The 22151-nt window shown below is 41.7% G+C and overlaps 1 protein-coding gene across 1 annotated transcript in view; it reads left to right on the top strand.

Moving 5' to 3' along the window:
- The window catches only part of shank3a (SH3 and multiple ankyrin repeat domains 3a), a gene marked incomplete at both ends in the record, with an annotated part of 166955 nt that overhangs the window by 84004 nt on the left and 60800 nt on the right, over positions 1 to 22151 (top strand). The window contains 5 exons of the mRNA XM_079260672.1: positions 6584 to 6661; positions 7011 to 7077; positions 7673 to 7902; positions 8081 to 8250; positions 21859 to 22040. Of these exons, the coding sequence (XP_079116798.1) occupies positions 6584 to 6661; positions 7011 to 7077; positions 7673 to 7902; positions 8081 to 8250; positions 21859 to 22040 (727 nt within the window). The remainder of the gene's footprint in view (positions 1 to 6583; positions 6662 to 7010; positions 7078 to 7672; positions 7903 to 8080; positions 8251 to 21858; positions 22041 to 22151) is intronic.

The following is a 22151-nucleotide window of genomic DNA, read 5'->3' as shown; positions in this document are numbered from 1 at the left end:
CTCAAGGACATTTATATAACACAGATAACACAGACTCTTGATGTTCCTGTACACAGCCCTCACATTTGCTGGATCGTTTTCTCATCATGGATTGCCTCCTAATGTGTGTCTGGATTTTTATTCCAGCTAGAGTTTATATAAGTGGCAGTCTGACTCATTGTTATCATCTACCTGGTTATTAGCGCTATTACTGCTTGTGTTGACGATGGGCTGAAATGGAAGATGACTGATTCAGACTGAAGTGTGGCACTAAAGTGTGACCAAAAATCAAGCAGTTTTCCCCTTGTAGTTGTAAATTAAACTTGCTTCCAATACATGAAAGTAGCAAGCCGCTTTAGCCATTTTAAATGTTCTGTTTGGTGGTTTCTATTTCTTTGCTTTTCTCCTAACAAGTCACATCCAGACTTTCTGTCCTGTATTTACATGAAGTAGATTGTTTGGTTTGAATATGGATAGAGTCCACTGTAGTTTTTAAGCGATCAAATTGAAAAATATGGCTATATGCTAAGATATGGTTTGGCTTATTCATTTAGTTTTCTAATCAGTATTTATGACAGAAAAGCACAGTTATTGGATACAGATCAAATATATGAAAGTACATGTGTCTGTAGCTTATAGGGCTGCAACGATTACTCGGGTAACTCGAGTAACTCGAGTACAAAAAATGATCGAGGCAAATTATCTGCCTCAAGGCGTCGTTTAATTAATATCACGTGGTGATATATTTTAATTTCTGCATCATCGCGGCATTCTCAGATCACTGTGCTGTTCAGAGGGACTACATCACTGTTTCAGTGAACATATAAAACCTCTAAACATGTATAAAATATATAAAAACAGAACCTGTCGCCTGCGGTGTGTCTGTACAGTATGACTGCTTCACCCGGACTGATGACGGACATTTCAGACAGCAGTGGCGAGCGGTTTGAAGATTCTCGTTGCTTCGGTCTCTAATGGCAGAGAATGAAGAAAAGGGGAGGAAAAGACCGAAAAAGTCGCAAGTGTGGGACCATTTCACACTGAAAAGGGCAGAAAACGTAGTGCAGTGTGTGTGTTGTATAGCAGGTGTCAATGTTGCTGCACCTGAAATGACCCCCACCCCCCCCTCCCCGCAAATTCACCACTCCAGGAGGAGATTCAGCTTCGCGATTTATATCAACAACAGCAGCTGTTAAAATGTACAGTGTTATAACCAGTGATATTAGTCAGCAGTGACGAGACATGGCAAGATGTCGGCTGCTAACGCATGTTAACCGTCTTGTAATCCATCCCTCATCTGTCTCTCCTGCACAAACGCCGAGTCAAAGCGCATGTTTTAAGCAGCGTGTGACGACAGGCGTAGCCTCGGTTCCTGCAGCAAACTTTTATTCCGTATTAAACAGACACACTTTTAACAGGCGTGTCGTCCACCAAGACATCGGCTAGTTCTTAGATACTTTTGGACATGTTTACAAGTCAGTCTTTCTTTCTACGCGAATTCTTCTTTTTAATCTTTTAAAAGGCAGAAATTTGCGACCGGTTGAGAATTTTTTCTCCACACATTGAGCGCGTGCACAAACATGTTGGCACATTTTAAAATATAATACTTTTGAAACATTTTAAAACTATCATATTTTAAAACATTTTCCTCATGCATCAGGTAGTAACAACACATGCAACAGCTTCACAAATATACATTTATAGATATACTTTGGTTGAGTTTCTAGTATTTGTTTTACAAATTATAATAATAAATAAAAATCGTTAGAGTACTCGATTACTCGAAGAAATAATCGACAGAGTACCCGATTACAAAAGTACTCGAAAGTTGCAGCTCTAGTAGCTTAGAATGTCACTGCTTTTAAGCTTGCTACATCACGAGAAGCAAAAACTGAGTTCTTGCTCTCAAGGCTGAAAGAACAAGAAAAGCATTCTATGCTCCACAAGAACCATGTCTTCAGCAGGGAGTGATCACGCTGCAGATGGCGATGTCTGCTTTTATGTGCAATGAACCAGGTTGTTACCTCAGCTAAGGAGGTTATGTTTTTATAGGTGTCTATCTGTCTGTTTGTGTTCAAGATAACTCAAAAAGTTATGGATGGATTTTCATGAATTATTTTAGGAGTTGTTGGAAATGTGAAAAGGAAGAACTGATTAATTTTTGGTGGTGATCCAGATCAATGTTTGGATCAAGGAATTCTTTAAAGGATTCTTCAGCATTGTGCTTCTTGGAGGTTTCCGCTCTCCGGTTGCTTTTCTAGTTTCATATTTAACTTTCTAGCTTTGTCTGCAGCAAGGCTGACTGTGCACGTGGCTGGGTTTCTGTGTTTTAATTCCACATGTTGTGAAAATGTTTGTACTTTCTCACCCCCTCGATCGGCTGTTTTATCAAAACAATCCGTTTTACCTGCACCAGTAAAAGCACCGAAGCAGCAGCTTTCCGCTTCACGCTCCTCAGAGTTAACCACGCCTACCTCAAATGTCCGAATAATCACACAATACTTCTCCGAGCACCGCAAGAAAAAAGTTCTGCCAGCCTGATGTGTCGAGAACTGTCTTCAAACACGTCAGCGAGAACAACTTGATGTAATTTTCTTCTCAGGGCCTCGACAACAAGAAAACAGTTTTTGCTTCTCGTTGAGTATGTAACAAGCTTTAAGAGTTTAATGAGAATCTTTAATTTATTGTAGGTTTTTATCGTCCATCTTCCTTTCAGGTATTTTCTGAGTTTAGAAGTCAGAACTTGGCTAGATGTGGTTTGGGTGGTGGAGTGTTGGGGTGAATGCGTGAAGGAAAAACACATTGAAAAGTGCTCGGTGGAAAAAAATAAGATAAGTCAGAGTGTATATTTTGAAATATGGATGAACATGTTCTATATTGGGGGAATAGCAGGAAAGCACTGGGAGAAGAGGTCAGTGAAAACCAGCATACTTGTGTGGAAACCGTGAAGGTTTCTAAGTGGACTACACCCGTGTACTGTTGGGTTTGCGGCTCAGAGAGAAAGATGAAGCTGGCATTCCAGAAGACATCTTTCTGCTGCTTCCCTGGGAAAATGAAAGTGGTGTTTAGTTCATGAACATTAAATGAACACTTTTGCTCTCTTTCACTCATGTGAACAAATAAAAAATGAGTGCCTATGAGAGTGTGTGTGTGTTTGTCTGTGTTGTGATTTTTAAACTATGAGCTGCACGGCTAATTTCGGTGGTGATGTATGACCTGCTTCAACTCAACTGGAACACTACACTCTCAGGAGAGAAAGCAAGTGTGTGTGTGTTTTGTCAGCAACGCATCAATACTTAATACTAACTGTAACACATCCACGTGACTGAAGTCGTTATATACGTGCCCCCTGAGTGGAGCGTAGACCAGGAGGTGCACTTGTGTAAGTAATGTTGTGTTTACAGTCACATTGTTAAAAGCCACTTCCATTTCAGATCTGTAAGAATATCAATCATAATATTTTAGAATGAACATTTATCTATTTATGGTTAGAGTGAGATTGAGCTCGCCTTGAGATAATTAATGTTGCTGAATCGACAAATTGTCTTGATGAAGCGATCTGAAGAGTACTGCATGAGTCTCTGTCTTCAGAGAATGTAGAGGATGTAATCAAAGGAGAATGAATGAATAGTTTCATTTTCTGCTACTTATACTATTTTATTGTAAGTCTAGCATGGTAATGGACCTCATGCCAGCTCTTGCGTGTCCGCACTGATGAGAATGACTGTTGTCGTGCTGGTGAAGACCGAACATCATGTCGAGCTGATTGATCACAGAAACACTGCAACCCAGCAGGGCTCCAGCAGGCCAGATGCAGGTTTCACTTGGGCAATTTTCTACAAAAACTAAAAAGAAGCTGGTAGTATTGATTGGAAAACTAGTAGTTGTCCAGTGGCGAGATCAATAGATCCATATGTAGAGAGGAGAGTTTCAAGGAACAGGGACTCGTAGAGGAAGATGAGAGAAAGAAGGTGAATGACAAGATGGTAATCATCAGAAGAATAGACTGGCTCATTGTAAAAACCCTTTTTGCAGATGTGCCTGGCTATTAGTGTTTACTTACTGGGCTTTCAACTTGGCAGATGTAATCAGCAGTGGTAAATGAAGACGTGGTGGGGGTCTTCTGCCTCAGACAGATCCATTGGAGGTAGTTGGTGAGTGATCAAGAAGAGAGACTGAACTCTAGGGGATAATAAATGGGAACAATGCTGATGAGTGAAATGAATGCAAGGGACAACAAGACAGAAACCAGTCAGACCAGTAAAGTTGCAGGGCAGATAATCTCTGTAAAGCAGGTACAAGACTGTGTGCTTTTGCTTTGCACAGCAACAAGGAATACCCAAGTTCTTATTCAGTGTTCAAGTTTTAATATTTTCTTATAAGTGGTTTAGATGTCAGCCGCAGTGTAAGTGAAACACGCTCCACTGCTTTCATTTTTATCACGTTAGGAATGCTCATATGTGTAAACATGGCAGTGAAAGACACCATCTGTCACATTCGTTTCACATGACTGACCTGCGCCATTAGTGAGAAGAACCTAAATGAACTTACTACTGTATGAATCCTGATGTTGCCAAAGTAATCACAGATAAACCACGGTGAAGAACACACTGGCTTTCTAAAGGAATTCCTTCAGGGAGCTTTTAGGGAAGACAGATGGCCATTGATTCTGCAGTTTTGTGTGCATGTCTTTCTATTTTATGACACAGTGAAAAATATAATAAACACTAAAACTGCACATATTCAAGAGATTAAACTGTTGAAATATTCAAACTCTCATTCATCCAGTTCATTCCGATGATCCAAATCCAGTGCTAGTTGCACTAAAATCACTGTTAAAATACTGCACATCAGTATTTCTTAAGTGTCATTTTTATCCATCGCGGTCACAGTTTTCTGGTTTTCTGGTCTCATAAAGAAATTTGAACATTTCTCTAAATCTAAGTTGGACAAAATTTTCCAAAAGCAGTTCTTGTCTTGTACCTTAAAAACAGAAGCAGCATGTTGTGAAGGACCTCTACATTATATCACATAGAAACTCTTTGTGTGTGTGTGTGTGTGTGTGTGTGTGTGTGTGTGTGTGTGTGTGTGTGTGTGTGTGTCTCCAAGCCTGTCATGAATAAAAACTGTGTTGTTTGTCATGTCATTAATGTGAATACTTGTGGGGGTGTTAAAAGGGGTTGGACTGCCATAGTGGTACAGATTAATCACAACTACTGGAGAGGGTCCCAAAAGATCCACTTCTGTAGAAACTGGGCCATGATTGTATGAGTTAAGGTTTGTAGAGTGGTGTGAACTCAAACTCCTCATTTTACTCTAAAAAGGTTACATGGGAGCTATATATATATATATATATTACTTACTATATATATATATATATATATATATATATATATATATATATATATATATATATATATATATATATATATATATATTACTTACTATATATATATATATATATATATATATTACTATATATATATATATATATATATATATATATATATATTACTTACTATATATATATATATATATATTACTAGTTACTTTTAATGTTAAGATGTAATTCTTGACTTGTAATCTTTGTAACATTATCTGTCATTATTAAAATAAAACCATGTCTGGGTGTTCTCTTTTTTTACTGATGTTTATGTTTATCTCCTTTTTTCTAACTTGATCAGTTTGTACTTGTGGTGCAGTGTGTGCAGATTGGCACTATAAACTGAATGCATTATTTATACCAGTGCATCAATGTCTGTGTAGTTGTATTTGAGAGGAATTGCATCTTTGTGAGGTTGGGTACTTGCATTGTTCCTTTACCATTGGCTTTTTCTTTTATAAGGTTGTGACAAGTTTGCAAAGATTGAAGTGAAGGTGTACATGTTGTAATTTGTAGTAGCATCTCGCAGATCTGTGTTCAGTTCAGATTCACAAGTCTCTGTTCAGCCACAGGGATTTCACAGGAAACACTTCTTTTTTATGCAGCCTCTTCTGTCAGATTCATTTTTAACAGTCCTGTAAGTCTGTTTCTTTCTCAGTGGATCAAAGAAGTTACTTGTTATGTCGCTCTAGGCATTAGCTTCCACATTGCTCGACCCACAAATTATGAGACTCAACTTTATATTTGACTTGTAAAACCCTATCCAAATTGCATGAGTGTATTTAATTCTTTCTGGGCTAAGTTGACCATTATTTACAGTTCAGACGACAAAAAAGTCGTTGGTTTTACATGTTGTAGACCAAAGGGTCAGGATTTGGGTTTAATGCATCAAGGACTTTCGACCTGTCTACCTGGTGTGCCTGTTCATCCAGCTGCTACTTTGGATCCTTACGATTCTAAGATTTCTAGCTCTAGCAGTTTGGTCCTCCATTCATGGTGGGCTGGACTCTGTATTTTCTTTCCTTCTCTTTAAATGCCCCCTCAACCCCACCCCTACTCATTTTTATTGTAAGATAAAGTAGACTTATTTTCGGTCCCGTTTCAATGATAATGCCATTTAGGTCTGTTCTTCCTAACACATAATGACTTAGGTCATTTTTTTCTTATCTTTACTAACCCAAACAGTGCCTTTATGTTAACACATGAATCTCTGTCACTCAGGATAGCTGCGCACGAGTTCTTCTCTTCCGGGGGGCCAATAAAGAAATAAAGAACTACAACAGCCAAACTGCTTTTCAGGTGTGTTTGATGATCTGCAACTGTCGCATGCTACTGCGTGTATCATATATTCACATTGCAGAGCTGTTGAATAACTGATGCACAGGAAGTTTGTGTTGATAGATTGAATATATTTATTGTCAAAGACAGATTTTTTTATGCAGATTATTCTTATTTTGTGCCTGAAACTGTATCATTTACATGATATATCATGTCTTTCAAAACAAAGATTTAAACATACTAATTGTATTTAAAAAAGGATGAGAATAAATAACAAAATGGGGATTTTTCTTTTTTATTTATAATAGTTGACATTTGTGTCTTTTAACCATTCCTTTTTACCTTCCTTTCTTGCATTTGTCCATATCAGGTGGCAATTATTGCTGGAAACTTTGATCTGGCAGAAATCATTAAGGTCCACAAAGCATCCGATGTTGGTAAGTTGACAGTGGTTGTCATGAAAAGCAATCATGTAATACAGCTTTAAAAGTGATGTCGAGTTGGAAATACATTATTCTGGACCTGAATGGTGGAGAAATGATTATAGTTTAAATCCAGAGGAAGAGAAATTGAATGAAAGATATTGAAAGGTCTGTGGGGAGGGGGGGGTTCGTGGGATTATTGAATCCTTGATGAGTGACAGTTTCTCTGTGATGTAAAGTACAGGAAAACTCTGCCATCTGGTGTGGACAGGTTGTAACTGTCCAGGATAAATTATTCATACTACTGGATGCCACGGACAATATCAAAGGAATACCATCGGCTGTTCATATTAATAACATCCTGTTTTATTCAGCTGACAAACATTATTATATCTTTTCTGCCTATTTTCATCCTAATCTGCTTTACACAAATACGCAGCCTTGCCGAAAGTGATTAACGTGCTCTAATAGGCTTTTAGCTGATTTTAGTTGCTCTAAGGCTTGCTTTTTTTTTTTTTTTTTATATCTATTTTTTTTTTTTAATCCTGTTGATTTTGAATCCGGGTGTTGTGTGAGCTTTTAAGTAATTTTAGTAACTTTTTTTCCACAGTGCCTTTCAGGGAGACCCCCTCCTACACCAACCGTCGACGTGTGACAACTGGCCCCTTGCCCTCACCACGATCTTTACTGCGCTCTGCGAGTGATAATAATTTAAACGGTGACCACGATCACATCCACAGTCACCCCACGCGAGAAGGCCGCGGCCGTCAGGGTCACTCCCCTGTCCCCTCACTGCGCAGCCTCCCAGCCTTTGGGCAACAGCAAAGCAGCCTTGGAGAAGTAAGAAATGTCAGAAAGGTGTGAAACTTTTAACTTGTGTGCACATTTACATTGAAATTATGAATTTGTGTCTAAAAACACGCATAACATAATTGCTGCGTTATGTTTATGCTTTCGTCAAAGACAGTTCGTATGTTTTAAACAAGTGATGCTCTTGACGTCCTTTGCTTTATGTCAGAGTCGTCATGGAGAGATCCCTGACAGCAGTCTCCAGAGTACTGGCAGCTCCAGATCCTCCCATTCCCGCTCACCGTCCCTACATCACATGCACGAAGAGGACAAACCGGTCCCTAGACGATCACACAGTCATGGCTACCCTTATGGACACGGGCCTCGAGGAAGACTCAGGTCTGTGAGATAAACTCCAACATCAACCATGGTTGTCTTTATGTTACACACTGAGTGTAGAAGAATGGATTCTTTTCTGACTGGACCCTGCTGTTAACAAAAAAAAAAAAGATTTTTTACTTCCACAGTATAGAGTATGCCCCATTTGCATTCAAGGAAAGAATTCATGCTGAAAAGAAGATAAAAGTTAAACCAAATTAAATGATTTGCTTCCATTGGTGTCAGATAACTAATCTCAAATCAATTTCTATCTCTGTTGCATCACATAGATTAGTAGAAGAAGTGGTAGTGGTACACTGCAAAAACTGAAATCTAAGTAAGATTAAACATCTTAAATTGAGTACACATATGCTTATTTTTTTTAAAGGTAAGATAATTCTTATTTTTTATGCCAGAGAATTCTTCTTGTTTTAAGAGCATTTTTACTTGTTTTGGGGAAGTCTTGACAAGGCAAATTTTCTTGCTCTGTTGGCAGATAATTTATCCTATTTTAAGCAACATTTACCTACTTTTTGTACATTTTTTTCTTGTTTTTTAAGGCTGAGTTTTTGCAGTATGGGTCTTCAGGAGTAGCAGTGGCTCAGGTGATAGAGCTGCTAGTTTTGTGATGTGATGCTCTGCGGTTTGAGTCCTTGCAAACCTGGACAAATACAGAGGGAAAAACAAGGTGTAAAACATGTGCCAATTCAACCAAATGATAATTAACTGCGGTGACCTGCAACAACATTCTTCCCGAACCCTCCTCCACACTCATTGTGCCAACCTTTAGTATTTACAACATGTTTGAACATAAATATAACAAAGCCCAAAAAGCGTATAACTACTTGCCGAATATCTGAATCTGAATAAGGCTTTGTGGTCTTTGCACACTTGCTGCTGTGGATCTGTGAACCCAGAGAAAAGCGAATGTCATTTGGACTAACTAATTTCAGATGACAACCTCCCGAGCACAGACCTAACACTGACCTAACAAGACCCCAACCCCTCGGTCAGAAACAAACATGATTAGTTGTCTTTGCCATTATTGCCTTACAGTGTTGAGTTAAAAGCAACTTACTTAGTTAGGTCATGAGAAACTTTTTATACAAAACATGAAATGATAATTATTCATTCATTCATTCATTCATTTACACATAGTCCAATTAAGGGTCGCAGGAAAGCTGGAGTCGATCCCAGCAATCATCAGGCAAGAGGCAGGAAATGATCATTAATCAATACTAAAAATGTATATTCTTGTATCCAGTGTTCCTTTCATGGCATCTGTCCTTCGCAGTTTTTACACTTGATTGATGTTTTCTTCCCAAGACGCAGTGTGCTAATTAAGGCATAAGGGAAAAGCTACTGACGGAAAATTCCTTCGTATTCTCAGTAAAGTTGGCCTATTTTTAAAGTTTTCTTTGAGTGCCGCTACTCACAATAAATACATCATCTCTAATTATCCTTTGATTATCTTCCTGCGTTAATATTAAATCCATTCAGCATCATGTGATGTTCCTGAATCACGTTTTAATCACCAGGCAATGCTCCATGTTTGTCATGTTTATTCCATCTGCTCATGTCTGCTTCTAGGGATAAACATGACATGACATCAGTTAGTACGCTTGAACCTGAAAATTTCCCTTGATTAATCAACATCAGAATTGTACTGAAAGACACAAACACTAATCTGTGCTAGGGCTGTTACAGTTGCATTTGGTGTAGCTATCGCAGTACAAGAGGGGAATAATCAGAAACATCATGTATGGCAGCTATTTGCAGCATCCCTCTTTGTGTGACGAGCTCTTTTGAGGTGTACTGTTTGTCTGGCTTGAAGAACCTAGGACACATGATACATTCTGAAACTAATAAGATTACATTTGTATTTTAAATGTATGTTTATGGCACACTACATGCGTACATGTGCTTACATAGACAGATGGTAAGAGGCTAATAACTATCACCATTGGGATTAATTGAGTTCTCCCAATCTGTGAGAGAGAGTGACTGAGAGACAGTACATACATTCTGAAATCAGAGCTATGAGTAATGTTATTGGACAAGCTGCTCAGTTCAAAACAGCCTGTCAGTCGATACCGGAACAAATCTCCTCCCTTGTACACTGAACCATTAGACAAACCGCACAGTAAACCCGGGCTCTGATCACATCTCGAAGCACAAGATTAAGCTGCTTCATGGACACTTGGTTTGTTAAGCTCTTTATTATCATCATATGTCAGCACAAGATCACCTACGCACAGATCGCGGCTAATATGATTGCCTGATGCCACACTCTGTGTGTCTTTGTGTGAAACAGTCTGACAGGCGAATTGCATTACAGACACAGCATCAGCTGTACTCCTCTGCTCTGACTCTCTCGTCACTTGACACCATTCATCAGAAACTCACACACGCATTTACTTTTGCCCTCTCTTTCCCTGGAAAGCACTTGCACACATGCACATATCCCTGATGTATTCATGGCTTGTAGCCTTAAACCATAGCTGTTTTTACTAATTGATTTACTGTAGAACCAGAAAATACTATCCATGGCATTATAATTACATCTTGTCAACAGAAAAAAAAACGATCAAACTCCTAAAATAGACTTTCTGCTTTGGATCATAGAGGATCAGAGAAATCTGTTGGCGATAACAAATCAAATGAGAATATTTTTCAGGTGTTTTCACACATGCTCTCCTGCCCTCAAACTTTTTAGACATTTAAGAAGCATTTAAAAAGACAAGTGGCCAGACTTTTGGAGAGATTACCCAGCATGTTACCTAACATTTTTAATAATTGATGAAGCTGAGCTATATATTTTAAAATACTAAGTGATCCCTCTGATGCCAGAGAGTGAACCTTGATAATGGTTCATGATAATGACGACTTCACACGACATGTTCGTTTCTGACATGTAGTTTTCTTTCCAATCGCTTGTCAGTATAGTACAGTTTTGGTCAATTCCAGTCCTCAGAATTCCCTGTCCTGCATGTTTTAGAAAAGTTCCTCATCCAAAGCACCTGAGTCAGATTATTGAACTTCCTCATCAAATTATTTACAGCCTGTTAATGAGCCTTTTATTTCTTTTGGGTGTGTTAGAGTAGGGTTGCCCATAAAATATGTAGGGCAAGGGGTTCTGAAGACTTGAACTGAGAAACACTGGTTTAGATGTTACTATAAGCGAAAATGTATATGGTATAACTAAATTCAAAGATGACAATCTCAAAAGGCAATGGTCAGAACTTCATCCACCCTTCTGAACATGCTGTTTAAAACAGCAGTGACATATCTGCAAAAACTTTTCACATCATATCTTGCCTTCTGTGCTGCCAACAGAGGGAGCAAACCTCAAAATTTCCAGACGTGAGAACATATGTCCAGCTGAGAATCTACTGATTTGAAGCATCAATATCAAAATCTTATTAATTCTCCTGACATTGTTCAGTATTCATGTGTGAAAATGACTGTAGGCTTTTTTTTCAGTGTGGGGATGCCCCCTGCTGGTCATTAGAGAGAATGGAAGTTCAACTTACTTGCAAAATTGGCTTTGCTTTTCAGACTCATGGGACCACAGCCATGTTTTATTTACAATCTTCTTTATGGCGTACAGACACATTCACATCACATGGCACTAAACTTAATGTGTTCTCCAATCAAATAAAATCAAATGAAACTCAAGGACATGTATCAAATTAAGTTAATAAACGTTACTATTGTTTTATTACTCTTTTCCAAACAGGGTTTGTCCTGTAACAGCTTTGTTTTTCCACTATATCTGATGCTGCGCTGACATTGGCAATATTCACTAACAGTGATGTAACTCATTTGTTCTCGCAGTCTGTTCATTCATTGCAAGGTTAATTGTCATGAGTGAAAAGAGGGGAGAAAATTAAGGTAAGAAGAAAATGAAGAACAGTGGATTTATTGTGTCTGCTGTGTCTTGGCCTAAATGGCCCTTTCCACACAGAGAGCTGAGACCTTAATTCTCTGTGTGTATCACCCTTACACTATATATCACAGTGAGGAGAATGTTTAAGAACTCCAAAACGAGCAGCTGGTCTCCATGGCCAGGACCTGCACCCAAGTGGGACTGATGCTGTCCTTGAACATTTTTTTTGTAATATTTCTCTGTCCCTCTCTAAGTTTCTCTATGACCTTCTATTTATGCCAGCAGTCGCTCTAGGGGCATTACAGGTGCCAGGGGAGTGTGAAATTAGCTTGGTTGGTCAACAGCCCAGCCAACAGCAGACTCCAGCAAGTTCCTGTGGAACTTATCATCTCTCCCTCCTCTCTTCTTTACCGTCTCTTCCACCTTGCATTAATACAGTAAAAAATAATCAGTGATAACACTGCAGAGTTTTATAAGAGACTACTTACCACTGTCCTAATATGGTGTGTGGCCAAATTCCTTGATAGGTTATTAGCACAGTGCTATGATTCACCATAAGGAGGACTTTATCTTGACAGTTTCATTATAAGAATTTGCATCTATTTTTTATTTTTTACATTAAAAATGGTTAAAATAGAGTAAATATATTCATCCAACTACCATTGCTGAATTTATTACTCATTAATTCAACATAATGTTTAGATAAACCTTTGTTACTGTTCTGTTTCACTCCCAGTGCGGGCTTTCATGCATTTCTCACACTAGTGGCTGTTGGTATAAAGATTATTTGTAGCTTCTTCATCAAAAGAGCCAGAGAACACATCGAGGAGAAGAATTGTGTTGGTGGAGGGGAATGGCATTGAATCAATAGGTAACTGTAATCTGTCATCATGTGTTTGCTTTTTAACCTGTTTTTCAGTTTAAAACTGTCCACAGTCATAAATCCACATAAAAAAACAATCAGATTTTGGTCTATAGGTCATGATTACCACTTAAGTTACCAAGCAACAGTTAAATCAAAGATTTACATCTAGTATCGTCACCATTCGCCTGCATCCTCCGTCACTCAGTGTGGTATTAGTCACACTAACTGTTCAGTTACTGTGGCTGCCTTGATCTCACTCTCGCTCTTTGTTTTTTTTTTTTTTTTTGCATTCTTTTTTGTTTTGTTTATGTTCTTTGCAGTCACATCCTCCAGTTCTCCATAAAGAAGTTCCATAGTGCTCCAAGGCCACATTAGATATGTAATCTTCTGCGTCTGACTCATGGTCTTATCTGACTGGATGTACTTTACTCCATGCTCTCACTGAATATCATTGTCCTTCATCTTGTGCCTGAAGAAGAGACCAGACGCATGTGAAGTTAAGAATTTCCACCCCTAGTCATATTTGTAGTTACTTTGCAGAATTCATGTCTGTAACTTGTAGCTTAAACGTGATGATAATCTTTATGACAGTCCAGTCCAAGATGTTGCATTGATAAGAACTGTTCACCTCTTTTGCTCTCCTGGGTTCACTGCAAAACAAATCACAGAGAAAGCCCTTTGCTCCATATTTTTATTGTAGACAAACATTTTGGTTACTTCTATAGTGCTTTTCTAGTCATACAGACCACTCAAAGCACTTTACACTACTTGTCACATTCACACACACAGTCATTCTACACACTCATACCCCGATAGGCACATCGGGGGGCAGTGTCTTGCCCTAGGACACTTTGGCATTTCAGGGGAAGCCTGGAATCGATCCCTCAACTTACCTGTTGAAGGACAACTGCTCTTCCTCCTGAGCTACAGCCACCCATTTACTTGTTAAAGATATTTGCCAGAGACCAGTAAAGTACTTGCAGCTGGAGACACTTCAGACGGCTTTTTAACTATCTAGAAATGTTTGTCTAGTTATTGAATGTTAAGACAGGGAATTTGCGTGATATCCATAACAAAGAGGAGTAATATGGTCATCGGAGCACAGTTAATGTACTATCCTCTTGATAGCCACATGAACACTATTAAAAGTTTGACCTTTTTTCATGCACTTTGACAATGATGCTTTTTTGTAGTACAGATTTGCTGTCCATCTTATACCCAATCAGCATTTTTTTAACTAAATTGCCGTAAACAATCCCATCTTGGGTAAAAATGGACCAAAGGATGTAGATTCAGCCATGTGCAGCAAAGCAAGGACAAACTGAAGATCATTAGGATGCAAAGTGTGATGCTGATTATGATTGTGTTTGTAATGAGCGCATCTCACCTTAGAGAGGGGCTATTTGAGAAAAAAGCTATTTACCTGAGGAGGCAAGGCAGTCATGTGAGAAAAGGTTTCACTGAAGCAGCTTAGTTTGATGGTATCTGTGAAAATGGCAGAGTGGCATTTGCAGGTGCATCTTTAGATGTATGCAGACAATTCATTAAAAAAAAAAAGTTTCACTCATGACAAAAAAAAGCTACAGTCGTCATCAAGCTGTTAACATGCAAACATGTATTTTAGCGGGCTCTTTAACCCTAATTGGATGTCTAAAGGTGGCATGCAGCCATCACTCAATTCTCTTTTGGCAAAACTAACCTGCAGCAATGTGACCAAATGATACAATTTGGAGACATTTGGTAACTTTTTGCACAGAAATAGAAAACTACAGTGGTGATCCAGGTTTATATTATCCAGTTCTCTGTGTATTTATTAGCAGTTTTTCTCCTTTATTGACAGTTACTATAATCACAGAGGCAGGGCTAGTGTCCTTGAAAACATTAGAGCTTTGGTAATTTGATGAGTATGATTGCGTTTGTAGTGATGGAACCTACGTCTTTAGCTTGTTAAAGCACTCTTATGAGACTCGCTGGAAGGAAAGAAAAGAGAAAAATTTAGAGTGAAACTATATAGATGGGATCAAACTGATACATGGTTTGATACAGGTAGACCACCATTTCCATCCTCTATCAACAGTAATTAATTAAGAAAACAGAAAATAGATTATGTGCAATCCTGGACAAAGTCAAGCATATGAAACTAATTCTTTTAACAGTTTTCTTAAGCTCTCTGGTCACAAAAAAAAAAAAATCCACTCCGCCTTAATTTGATCTCATTTCAAAAGGATTTAATGAAGCTTTCCAATGACCTTGGAAACAGAGTTTTCATTAGAGAGGAAATAAAATAATCTAAGATACACTAAAAACAGCATATGGAGGGAGCATGTTATTAATCCTTGCAGCAGTAGTTATACAAACAATATTTAAAGTCAATTGCTCTTGATAAAAGACATTAAGCTCGTCTTTTGAAAAAAGTGGAGAGGGAAAATCTAATTAGTATTATGAAAGACAATTTGCCTTTAACTTTTAAAGTTCAGGGAATTTTTTAAGGCCCTCCCGCATGACCGAGCTCCTCACCCTCTCTCTCTAAGGGAGAGCCCAGCCACCCTGCGGAGGAAATTCATTTCAGTCGCCTGTATACGAGATCTTGTTCTTTCGGTCACGACCCACAGGTCATAACCATAGGTGAGGGTAGTAACGTAGATCGACTGGTAAATCAAGAGCTTCGCCTTCTGACTCAGCTCCTTCTTCACCACGACAGGCCGGCGCAGAGTCCGCATTACTGCAGACGCCGCACCGATCCGTCTGTCAATCTCGCGCTCCATCCTTCCCTCACTCGTGAACAAGACCTCGAGATATTTAAACTCCTCCACTTGAGGCAGGACCTGACTCCCAACCCAGAGAGGGCAAACCACCCTATTCCGGCTGAGGACCATGGTCTCAGATTTGGAGGTGCTGATTCCCATCCCAGCCGCTTCACACTCGGCAGTGTATCGCTCAAGTGAGAGCTGGAGATCACGACTAGATGAAGCCAACAGGACCACGTCATCTGCAAAAAGCAGGGACCCAATCCTGAGGCCACCGAGCCAGATCCCCTCAACACCTTGGCTGTGCCTAGAAATTCTGTCCATATAAGTTATGAACAGAATCGGTGATAAAGGGCAGCCTTGGCGGAGTCCAACCCTCACCGGAAACGAATCCGACTTATGACCGGCAATGCGGACCAAGCTCTGACACCTGTCGTACAGGGACCGGACAGCTCGCACAAGGGGGTCCGGTACCCCATACTCCTGGAGTACCCCCCACAGGAGCCCCCGGGGGACATGGTCGAATGCCTTCTCCAGGTCCACAAAGCACATGTAGACTGGTTGGGCAAACTCCCATGCCCCCTCCAGGACCCCAAAGAGGGTAAAGAGCTGGTCCACTGTTCCGCGGCCAGGACGAAAACCGCACTGCTCCTCCTCAATCCAAGACCCTCCTCTCAAGGACCCCTGAATAGACCTTACCAGGGAGGCTGAGGAGTGTGATTCCCCTGTAATTGGAAGACACCCTCCGGTCCCCCTTCTTAAAAAGGGGGACCACCACCCCAGTCTGCCAATCCAGCGGCACTGCCCCCGATGTCCACGCGATGCTGCAGAGGCGTGTCAGCCAGGACAGCCCCACAGCATCCAGAGCCTTGAGGAACTCCGGGCGGATCTCGTCCACCCCCGGGGCCTTGCCGCCAAGGAGCTTTTTGACCACCTCAGCAACTTCAGCCCCAGAGATAGGAGAGTCCACCCCTGAGTCCCCCAGCTCTGCTTCCTCATCGGAAGACATGTTGGTAGGATTGAGGAGGTCTTCGAAGTACTCCCTCCACCGACCCGCAAAGTCCCGAGGTGAGGTCAGCAACTCCCCATTTCCACTGTACACAGTGTCAATGGAGCACTGCTTCCCCCTCCTGAGCCGCCGGATGGTGGACCAGAATCGCCTCGAAGCCATCCGTAAGTCTTTTTCCATGGCCTCGCCGAACTCCTCCCATGCCCAAGTTTTTGCCTTGGTGACAGCCGAAGCCACATGCCACTTAGCCTGTCGGTACCCATCAGCTGCCTCCAGAGTCCCACAGGCCAAGAAGGTCCGATAGGACTCCTTCTTCAGCTTGACGGCATCCCTCACTGCTGGTGTCCACCAACGAGTCCTGGGATTACCACCACGACAGGCACCAACAACCTTGCAGCCACAGCTCCGGCTGGCCACCTCAGCAATAGAGGCATGGAACACAGCCCATTCGGACTCAATGTCCCCCGCCTCACCCGGGACATGTTCGAAGCTCTGCTGAAGGTGGGAGTTGAAGCTTGCTCTGACGGGGGACTCAGCCAGACGTTCCCAGCAGACCATCGCAACACGTTTGGGCCTGCCAGATCTGACCGGCTTCCTCCCCCACCATCTGAGCCAACTCACCATCAGGTGGTGATCAGTTGACAGCTCCGCCCCCCTCTTCACCCGAGTGTCCAGGGCATGTGGCCGCAGGTCCGACGATATGACTACAAAATCGATCATCGAACTGCGGCCCAGGGAATCCTGATGCCAGGTGTACATATGGACACTCTTATGTTGGAACATGGTGTTCGTTATGGACAATCCATGACGAGCACAGAAGTCCAATACCAAAACACCATTTTGGTTCAGAGGGGGGGGGGGGGACCATGCCCCCCAATCACTCCTCTCCAGGTCTCACTGTCATTGCCCACGTGAGCATTGAAGTCCCCCAGCAGAACAATGGAGTCCCCAGAAGGAGCACGCTCCAGCACTCCCTCCAAGGACTCCAGAAAGGGTGGGTACTCTGAACTGTTGTTCGGCGCATGAGCACAGACAACAGTAAGAACCCGTCCCTTTCTGATGAGAATGCCCACACCTGCTCGGCGCCTTTCACCATGAGCAACTCCAGAGTGGAAGAAGGTCCAGCCCCTCTCGAGGGTACTGGTTCCAGAGCCCAAGCCATGCGTCGAGGTGAGTCCAACTATATCTAGCCGGAACCGCTCAACCTCGCGCACAGGCTCAGGCTCCTTCCCCACGAGAGAGGTGACATTCCACATCCCTAGAGCCAGCTTCTGCAGCCGGGGATCGGACCGCCAGGGTCCCCACCCCTTGCTGCCGCCCAGCTCACACTGCACCCTACGGCTCCTCCCGCAGATGGTGAGCCCACGGCAGGTGGGGCCCATGTAACCATTTCGGGCTGAGCCTGACCGGGCCCCATGGGTGAAGGCCCGACCACCAGACACTCGCTCTCGTACCCCACCTCCAGGCCTGGCTCCAGAGGGGGGTCCCGGTAACCCGCGTATAGGCAAGGGAACATTTATGCCCAGGTTTGTCGTCATCATAGAGGTCGATGAGCCGTGCTTGGTCTGGTCCCTCCCCTAGGCACCTGTTTGCCATGGGTGACCCTACCAGGGGCATAAAGCCCCCGACAACATAGCTGCTATGATCTTCGGGACGCACAAACCCCTCCACCACGATAAGGTGACGGCTCAGGGAGGGGTATTACAATTGTAATGTGTAATGTGCTAATGTGAGAGATGATTAACTTTGTTAATAATCTTATTTATAGCTGCTGCACACCATTGTGTTGTTCTTTAGTGTTCAGCTCACACATGACTGCATTGCTTCCATCTTTTTCATAGAAAACATTGAAATGAAGGAGGTGAGGCCCTTATCTGCAGATGTTCAAATGTAAGAAGTTAGATAAATTAGATGTACATGCACAAAGATGAGAAAGTACCAAGGAGAAATCTAGGTTGTTAAATTCAATATTCATTATCTTATATCTGATCAATCATATCAGATTATGCTGTCTGCGTGATCTGTGTATTTGTCTGGAAACTCAGATAGTGATTATCTTTTTGGTATGTAAACGGGTTCTGTGTGTAAAAGCCAATCAGAATTTAACAATAGGAAATTTGAAAAATGTAACTTGAGCTGATTAATCAGGATTTTTGCTGTGACATTTAGATGATACAGATTGGATGTAACATCAAGCTGTGTATAAAACATTTCATAACATGCAGTTCAATAAAGAATCCCCTGAAAACTGGTTTGATTTCCAAAAGCTAGAGAGACACCATGGAGAAACACATCATTATGTCACTTTAACTGCCTCTTCCAATGGACATCTAAACATCCCTCTACAATTGTTAGTGTTCAGAATTTCTATGGACAACAGTTTCTTTTTATACATCACATTTTCTTCCTTTTCCCTACATGCATATGTTGTAGTATTCCTAATCCAGTTCAGGAATGCTGTTTGGAATCATAGTTGTTCTGTGCGAGTGCTCTTTGCAGTGCTGATGCTCTGTTCTAAAAATTTGACTGGTATTTATTGAAGGAACAGGTAGAAAGACACCCTACCAGAATCCATAAGCACTGTCTGACATTAAACGCATTTCCAAACATTGTTTAAAAATTCAGTAAAAAATGGCAGTCGTGAATGCTGCTTAGAAAGCTCCAACTGCACCTGGCGATAAAACAAAATCGGATCACTTCCCATTCATTGTAATGCTCAGTTTTTTTGTTCCTCTGTCTAGAATTGAGCAGACTGCATGCTGCACTTTCTCTGGGTTTTTAAACATGCTGCTGTTGCATCAGTTTTCATCATGAAACTGATTCTTTGGTGGTAAAAAAAAAATCTAAGTTAGGTAGGTACTGGCTGTAACCAGCACAAGAACCACTTTAATTGAAAAAAACCCAACAGGCTACTTACATACTGTGGCTGAACATATCTGCCCTCGTAATCTTTCTTAAAAACTTTAAGATGAATAATGAACATTGTCTTAAAATTAATGTCATGACAACGAGGTTAGTATGCTTATCTGTCCTCCTCATCACCAGATTAATGAACCAACTTTGGGAAGTGATGGAATGGGACAATCACATCAGAATTTTGCAGCGGCAGTGTAATGTTATCCTGTGGATATGGACCAAAATCTCAGATTGTTCCCTTGATAAACCCATGAATCTAATTAGTTCTGCAGGTAAAAGAACATCCAACCTGGTGCTTCACAGGTACGGCCAGTGAACCGACAAGTGTAGCCCCATCTTTTAGCTTCTCTAATGACCCCAATGGTCTGAGATGTGCACTGCTGGGGTTCAGACATTAACATGCACTATCCATCCTGGACCCTCAGTCCCTATGGTAATTGGAAAGCCGTCAGCAAGCAGTTGTTTAGTTAGGGGGAGTGAGGGATCGGAGAGAAGTAAGAAGAGCAAGAAAAGTAATAAAGATCAGAGTAGAGACGGAAACAGAAGGCTTGAAATCAGGAAAGTAGAGACAGAAAAACCAAGAAAGAAGAGGAAAGGGCAAAGGTGGCACAAGTGATATTAATAATAAAGCTTACAAGGTCACTGATGGAATATACCATAGAGAATGGCCTTGACTGAGTGATAAATAGACAATAATGGTGATAGACAGTAATGGCAGAATTTATAGATTTCCTGTCGATAAAGTGAGCAATACAATAAATAGCATATATGTCTAATTTAAAAGCATAATCAAGTCACATTTTACAGTAACTAAACAACAACAACAAAATACACTGTATAATTCAGTGAGCATCAGCATCTGTTGTTATTGAATATATTAACAAGTAAACAACTATCTTTTCGGTTTCGATGTAGGTTAAAAAAAAAAAATTCTGAGAGAGTTTGGATGACATATGGGGCAGAACGACACTGAATGCAACTTACACCGCACAGAGGTGATGAATGAAAACTAGGCGGAGCTCTGCTGCTGCTGTGTTAGAATTCCTCGCTAGAGAGAGCGACGAAAAGAGAGAGAATAAAGATGCAGTGTGAAGAAATGTGGAGAAGGAGAGGAATGAGAGGTTGAAATGGAAATGAGAGCGATAGAGGGAGGGGTTTTAAGGCATTCCGGACAACCTCCACCCTACTGCACACAAGCACACACACGCACACACAGACACACACATACTCACTCTGCCTGCCTCAGGCAGCCATGGCGCATGCACACTCTCAGGCAGACGGGCAGAAGGAGATCAATCGTGCTCTGGGACTAGTGTGCATGTGTGTCAGCGATGTGTTAGCGACATGCTGGTGGTGGCGTATGCCATGCTAGTGAAGGTGCAACGTTAGCAGGAGTGGAGGGGGCTGTCTGTGTTTGTGCATGTGCGCACAGCTAGAATGCACATAGAGGGTTTGTGGTGTGTGTGTGTGAACAAGCCGTCAAAGGGGAGGGGAGCCACGGAGCGCAGCAGCAGCAGCAGCAGTGCCAGAGTGTGTGTGAGTGTATGTGTGAGGGGTGGAGGGGAGAGGAGAAGCAGACACGGTGGGACTCCCGGGAGAGGGAGCGGGAGTTGGGGAGCAGACCTAACCTCTCTCCTCCACAGCAGGAGAACCAGGACCCAAGGACAAGGCAAGAGCTGTAGCACAGCCTGGAGCATCTGGAACGGGGACGTACGTGGGATTTCTGTCCCTCTCTGGAGAGGACTTCTGCTGGAGCCCAAACTCAGGATGTGTTTCACTAGAGGAGGCTTCCAGACGGACCTGACAGACCTACAGAGACAAGGAAACAGTGCTGTTGCTCTCACCGATAAAAATTTAATCTCCTACCTCGATTAGGATGCGAGGAAAAACAGAGAGATAGAGGGACAGGGTAGAAGAGAGCAAGGATACTGCCTTTGCTCTTGAGGAAGAAAGAGGGAGAATAAGAGGAGGAGCAGAGGAAGCGGGTGGTTGGGAGGAGTATGCTCTCCTCTCATGACTTTCCCATGGAACACTGACTGTTGATTGGCAGGTACTTGGGTTTGTCTATGAATCCCTCCTTGACTACCATAACAACCAGGGGGTGTCACCAGGTTGCTGTCCCACTGACGACCATGTCGGTGACCACGGGCTTCAGCTACCAGCTCCCTGGAATCACCACAGTAACATATGTGTTTGTTTACAGCCCCGGCTCAGTGCAACGAGATCCAAGCCCACCTCATCACACCCCTCCAGCACTGACAGGCCCCCGTGGGCCCAAACGGAAACTCTACAGTGCTGTCCCAGGACGTACATTCATTGTGGTCAAACCCTACACACCACAAGGGGAAGGAGAGATCCAACTAAACCGTGGGGAACGGGTCAAAGGTAGGTTGCGTGCTGTGATTTCTAATGGTAATTTTTTTCATATATATATATATATATATATATATATATATATATATATATATATATATATATATATATATATATATATAT

Source organism: Telmatherina bonti (assembly GCF_933228915.1).
Source record: "Telmatherina bonti genome assembly, chromosome: 2".
NCBI lineage: Eukaryota > Metazoa > Chordata > Actinopteri > Atheriniformes > Telmatherinidae > Telmatherina > Telmatherina bonti.
Note: the sequence above shows the minus strand (reverse complement) of the source record. Positions and strands in the feature narration are given on the sequence as shown.